The sequence below is a fragment of the Bidens hawaiensis genome, unplaced genomic scaffold, assembly GCF_021521415.1.
Source record: "Bidens hawaiensis isolate Kalapana, Puna unplaced genomic scaffold, B.hawaiensis_p1.1 tig00028547_1, whole genome shotgun sequence".
In the NCBI taxonomy this organism is placed as follows: domain Eukaryota; kingdom Viridiplantae; phylum Streptophyta; class Magnoliopsida; order Asterales; family Asteraceae; genus Bidens; species Bidens hawaiensis.
The window spans coordinates 31,252-37,937 of NW_027494678.1; the positions used below are offsets into that span (position 1 = coordinate 31,252).

Genomic DNA, 6,686 nt, shown 5'->3' on the forward strand with positions numbered 1-6,686 from the left:
ATATTACTTACACGTTTCTTACAAAGTTTGATTCACTTTTAGAATAAAAAATTCCACTCACCACCAATACCCTTATGAAGTTAATTTCACTATCAATTATCAAAGCATGTTCGATATAGAAATATCACACAAGATGATTTGACACAAAATTAAACAAGTTTGGGTTTAGAGTTAACGATGCGGATTATAAGTATCACATTAATGAAACAATTAAAAACATGTCTAGACAAGTTCAATCACTGTAACCCATTTATGACACACATGACCACAACTACTTAATTGTTTAAATGGGTCAAGATATCGACAAGCCATGGCTAGAGTCGGTCATCAAACACGCCCCCTTCCTAGTTCCTACCCCTAAATTAAGTCTATATCCTTTTTCTATCGAGTCTCAGGCATCCTTGTCGCTGACGTTACATAGCCAAATCTTTGTGGTGTTATTAAAATCCCTAAAATTTGTTTCTTATTATAAACATGTTACGCTTTAGAGATCAACATGTTAGACTGACCAGCAAAACCGTTACAGGCCAAAGCTGGTTATTAGACTAACCCATTACAGCCCGGATAGTTCCTAATGTTAATAGTTTTAAGAAAAGAAGAACGAAATGCACAAGTTTTGAGTTTGTATATATATATATATATATATATATCTTATTATTCATTTTGGGGTTAAAAGTGAACACTTGATTTTATTTTCTGTTATTTACATTCCGAAAATATAACACTTTAAACAGGTGTGAAAAGAGTAGCTAGACCTTGGTCCACAACAAGTTGCAACTTATCATATACCATCAACGACTTTACGTTCGACTTATACGTCCCTTTTCCTCTCGCCAAAACCTCCCCGTCTGAGTCTATTATCCCCTCCTTTCTTGACCTGCCTGTCCGCGTACCAGGCTCCAATATCACCGCTTTCACCTGCCCATACATAAAACCCATTCATATCAGGTTAGTTACAACTATAGTTATTATTTCAACCATAATGTGACATGAAGTTTGTTTATGTTCGCTCATTTAAACGCCGAACGAACATGAGCACATGTCTCGTCTGTACATTTATGTTTATTTAAACTTATTAGACCCATTACAAATTGTTGTTCAAATTTACTTTTAATTGGTTTTAGCTAAGTTATTTTCGTACATCTGTGTTCGCTCGTTTACGTGCTCCATTCGTGTTTGTTTACAAGCCTAATATTATATGCAATCAACTAATACACGTTTAACCACCTATGACCCGTTTGACCAGTTTATTTTTTTGCTATTTCTTTTTAACATGCTACGTAACACGAATAACATACAATTTGGACTTACTTTAATGTACACAACATATGGCGATTTCACGTGACCTCCATTGTCCAGTTTAGACATCAAGGATATCAATGCTAGCTTTGGACATTCTCGCATCACAATCAAATCCAAATAACCGTCTTCAAACTGCAAACCGAACCACACAAGTAAACAAGAATTAGCATAATGCCACATCATGGGGTTAAAAGTTTACAATAAACAAACCTTGGCATCAGGTGCTGCCATTGTGTTTTCAGCACCCCAAGGAACATTATGAAGCCAAACGGAAACAAACGGACCGTTAAGCTCCCTCCAGTTAAGACTTTTGAAGTCAACCTTGGGACCTTGGTACCCGTGCTGCCTAGGTTTAATTGGTTCCATAGTCTCGAAGCATGAACCAATTGCCTCCCCTACATCTTCAAATCCAGGCGCGGGTACAAACCGTATACAACCATTATATTTGCGCAGTCGCAAAATTCGTTTAAGAGCCTGATGTTTTTGAAAAAAAAAATTAATTAGCTGTTGTTATCAACATACAAATTAATAGTGTTACAAGTACAAGAAAAGGTGTGGAGTTACATAGAATTCTATTCGGGCACTTCCCATCCATCGATACTTCTCGGACTCGATGTCTATATCTGATATGAGTCCTTCAAAATTCAATAAGGAAATAAAACACATCACATAACTTAAAAAGACGAACACATTATTATTATTATCCAAATGGTGTGACGATGATAAAAAAGTTTAACAAGTTTTTAGTGTACCCCATGCAAGCATCAAGACACTAAAAAATACAGTCTCTCCTTGCCAGATTGTAGCTACATCCAAAGAGCGTTTATGCCCTAAAAATGAAAACAAACGTGTGGATACGAATTACTGACTAATAATTAATAATAATAATAATAATAATACCTCGGATTGCTGCAAGAGTAGCATGTGCTGGTGTGCACGGCTCACCAGCTGAATCTAAAAGAGATTTAATCATGCCATTTCCGGTACCTTTGCCATGAACCCAATAACATTCATGTTACATTTTAAAGCAAACTGAATGGCAATTATTAAATTGTACATTTGGCAAGAAAATGTTAATGAAAAAGTAATGAAGAGACCTGCAGGTATGACACCGAGAGGCGTTTTTAGGGCAGTTGACCAGTCTTCTCTTCCAAGTAATCCATTTACAACCTACTACAATTTGCATCACATTGGTGGTCAGGTAAAAAAGGTTTAATTATTTTTTAAGTTTGAGCAAAAAGATATTGTGTGACTAGAAGTTGATATAACAAAAGGTGTGATTCAAACCAACCTCAACCAATATGCCATCCCCGCTAACACAAATGATACCGTCGTATTTTGTAAGATCAAGTGAACGAGAAACTTCTTTTGCGTGAAGTTGATATTTGGTTTCTGAAGTTAAGATCAAGGGGAACAAACACAATTATGCTGTGGTTAATAAGATTGATTGGTAAACACATGGTTAACAAATGAAAGTAACACAAACCTTGTACAGTAAATTCAATATTAGCATCCTCAAGAAGCGGCTTTACATCATTGGTGAAAAGCTTGGTAGCAGATTTCTTCCCCCCAAATGGATTAACAAATATAAACAGCTTCTTTGGTCGACCTTTTGCAACAAAAAACAGCCGAATTAACCGATGGTTTGGTTAAGCAATAACCGATTAAGCAAACCGTAACCTAATTTCTTACGGCAAAAGATATTCTGAATCCCTATTAATCAGTTAATTCGGTTACGGGTGAGAAAATAACCGAGTTAACCAAACAGTAACCAAATTAACTGACTTAACTGGGACAATCAGCTACATGACATTCTGGCTGATCAATAACCAATTAACAGAAAACAGAAAAACTTTTAAAATTTTTACATATTTTTTTTGAAAAAATTATGTATTCTTAATGTATAAACGCAATTACCCAATTTATTTAAACCCATTTTTATAATTAAAATTCGCACAACACAAATCATAAGCTCATAACCCAACAAGCAAATTTAATAATTTTAATTTTTTAAACCCAATTAATACATTTAGGACCCAAATATTTTCTCACCTACGGCTCAAAAACATTTTAATGCTTCTTGGGTATGGCCCTACGGTTAATTCAGCCATTTGTTCATAACGCCTATCATGCTTAATATCAATGGTCAAAACTAATAATCAGTCAACATTTTGCCTATTCAACTTCAAAAACGACATCATGATCCAATAATTATAATAACTAATTTAGCGAATATCGGACCTTAAAAGTTAATTAACTACTTGAGTATGAATAACAAAATGAAATTAAAGGTAATAAAAATCCGCCTTAATTAATATCAGCACCGCCATTAAATAACATCAAACAATCAATTAACTGAACAACATATTATTATTATTATTACCTAAGGAATCAATATAGCCTTGAATCTTGTCACACAGATTCCTTAACGAATCTTCCGACACAGATTCAAACACAAAGCTCTTCCTCACCAAACTCCTTCCACTACCACCACCAGTACATCCAATACTTCCATCACCAACGAGTGCCTTAATAATAATCATATGACCGGAACATGATAACCCCAGAACCTCTTTTTCAACAGACAGCCTCCGGTGGCCATCAGACCACCGGAGTATGCCGTCGGTGGAGAGAGTCAGTGTTGCTTTGACCCCGTTGACCGATACTTCATCGGAGACAATATATTGTTCCATGGGAATTGATGATTTGTGATTGTGATGAGATTAACGAGGTGGCGTGTGGAGTGGGATTTATCGCCGGAGGATCGGCGGTCAGCATCTTACAAATAAGTCTACAAGACTTTTGTTTTGTACTTTTCTTAAGTTCCTTGTTCGTCAAGTTTAGGGTCCTCCTATTTATTTGCACTTTAAACGTTTTAAGTCTTTTCTTTCCTTTTTTTTTTCAACGATAAATTTCTGCATTCATAGTTGTCGTTTGAGATTTCAGGATTTGCTTATTCAAGTGAAAAATGGGCTTTTTTTAAAAAATAAATTATTAATTTATGAATTTATTAAAAGAAGTTTTTATAAAAATATTTGGATTAGTTTATATATTAAGGAAACAAAAAATGACACTCTTTTTTTAAATAAGTGTAATTAGTTTTGAGGGTCAGAGAGTTGTGAGAATGAAACGAGCACTCGTGGGTATTACCCTTGAACCATCCAATCTTACATTGTCATCTCATTTTAATCCTTAAGTACCCACAAACTATAAAACTCCTGGTGACACCTACCCACATATGTAATAAATTAATTATTAAGTAATTTTAATTATCCAACCTTTTTCATTGAATCAAGTTTGTGGCAAACATTTGCCATGAAATGAACACATGTACTCTACCCACATGGGATGACAGTGGTGTTGCCATGTGGTTTTGAAACCATACACTCTACCCATATTGGTGCCCCACCCCCTGTATGTAAATCAAATCCATTAAGTTAATAAGTTACATGTGTTCCTAACTTTTCAAATGTGGCTTTAGGAGATAAATCCTTACATAAGAGCATGTGCCCTTATGAAAAGGTAAGCCAAAGTAAAAAAATAATTATACCAATATTGTGTGTAATGGGTAGGTGATGAGGTAAATTATAGGGGGTAAAATATTTGTAGGGTTGAAAATGAAATTGAGGTTTTTAAATATATGTAAATATATTATGTGGCAAATAACGTGATAGTTAAGGGTGCCTAAGGACGCACTTAACATTGAAGTAGTCTTAAACCAAAACTCCTCCCAAACTTAGGTGGTTAAAGGCTTTGCTTTACCACTGCTGCACCACCCCATCCGAGGTTTTTTTTTGTTTAAAATATATTTTTGCTTTATAGTTCTCTTAATAATTTTTATAATCTTACTTACACACACACACACACATATAAACGAAACCTCTAAAAGTTTTTTGGTCGCTCCCCACTTCCTCTCAAGCCAAGATTTCTTCATTTGTAAATGGAGGTCTCTCATGCGTTTGACCCGAATCATGGGTATGGGTCACCAAACCCAAATAACTCTTAAACGAGTTATAACATCTTATTAACTTAAAAACTAATCTCCAAAGATCTGATATGTAAATTCTATATAATAGGGTTTGGATATACTAAAAATTAATATCATTAATTTTTTTTAAATGGTATCATTATATAATTGAGAAACATTTTATATTTAAAAAATCAAGTGGGTTATGAACTTACCAAACCCATATAACTTTTAAACAAGTTATAACATTTCATTTATTTGTAAAACTTTTTCATCATTAAACCCTAATTGAATTTCTCAATATGAATTTAGTTACATTAACGATTTTTTTTTCTTTTACGTTTAACTTAAATGAAAATTTTCACAAAATAATATCCAAATTATAACAAATGAACATAAACGAACAAATATAAAATATTAAGTAGATAATTTATTTAATGTTTCTTAAAAACTGAATATAACCCAATATAAATAAATTAAAATAGTTTCAAGTATATTATTAACTTCTTATAATAAATAAACTAAAAAAGACAAACTAGCAATGAGATGTTACAAACTTACAATCACCGTTCTTTAATCTCACCCACTTAGTTCAACCACCATTCACCATTCTTTAATCTCACCCACTTATAATCACCATTCTTTAATCTCACCCACTTAGTTCAACCACCATTCTTCATCAAAATAGATATCGAGTATTTATTTATGTTTGACTGCTACAACTACTAGATGATAACTTTCTTGTATCGTCTCCTCTTTGATCGCTAAATCAACTATTTTGTCTCTAAACTATAAATAAAGCTTTATTTTGAAAAGGAGAACAAAATCACTAACGTTCTAATCAACAAATATAACCAATGATTTGTTAATAATAGCAACACCAGACATCCAACGCCGCTTCTGTTGGTCATGACAAAGACACATTTCAATTTCCTGCACTGCTTCTTGGCATCTTATCATGGATTTTGAATTAATGCTCTTTTCCTTGACACCATTTATCCCATTTACCAAACGAAACACTAATAAAGCAAATAAATCACCATTTGGATGGGAAAATCATATATACTCTAATATGTTTTATCTTTGTTTCCTTCATTCCTCATTCTGCAAATATATTGTCATGATATTCTATAACTGCAACAAGTGCACGCGCAAGCCCTTTTAAGAGCATTTCAAAAGTATTAATGTACCAAGCCTTGGCTTGATTCCTAAATTCACAAAAATGTGACCGTCTTTTGTTAGCTTATGAATACCATTTGTGGTGCTTGGCTCATCAAAGCCTTGTACATTACATGTCCGACCAGGGAGTTATAACTCTAAGAATAGTGGTTCTAGCATGTTTGCTAACCGAACTTGGACTAACCACACCATATATACCGTAGCCAATTAAATATTCATACAGTTGTTCTACACTGAA

General features: G+C 33.7%; 1 protein-coding gene across 1 annotated transcript; it reads right to left on the reverse strand.

Moving 5' to 3' along the window:
• Positions 1 to 657: 657 nt before the first annotated feature.
• On the reverse strand, positions 658 to 4,135 carry LOC143577388 (sphingosine kinase 2-like). The gene is made up of 10 exons (XM_077061230.1): positions 3,686 to 4,135; positions 2,789 to 2,911; positions 2,594 to 2,694; positions 2,400 to 2,472; positions 2,203 to 2,289; positions 2,055 to 2,132; positions 1,867 to 1,937; positions 1,513 to 1,776; positions 1,312 to 1,434; positions 658 to 918 (listed from the first exon to the last, which is right to left on the reverse strand). The coding sequence occupies exons 1-10, from the start codon at positions 3,993 to 3,995 to the stop codon at positions 727 to 729; spliced, it is 1,422 nt and encodes a 473-aa protein (XP_076917345.1). The 5' UTR covers positions 3,996 to 4,135; the 3' UTR covers positions 658 to 726.
• Positions 4,136 to 6,686: the final 2,551 nt, after the last annotated feature.

What these genes read in the sequence shown, in the direction of transcription:
- LOC143577388 (XM_077061230.1), bottom strand. Translation starts at nt 3,995, where the DNA reads ATGGAACAATATATTGTCTCCGATGAAGTATCGGTCAACGGGGTCAAA. An exon ending in TCTCGGTGTCATACCTGCAG is followed by an intron (nt 2,290 to 2,399) that starts GTCTCTTCATTA and finishes TTCATGGCAAAG; the next exon opens with GTACCGGAAATGGCATGATT. An exon ending in CATATGTTGTGTACATTAAA is followed by an intron (nt 919 to 1,311) that starts GTAAGTCCAAAT and finishes ATGTATGGGCAG; the next exon opens with GTGAAAGCGGTGATATTGGA.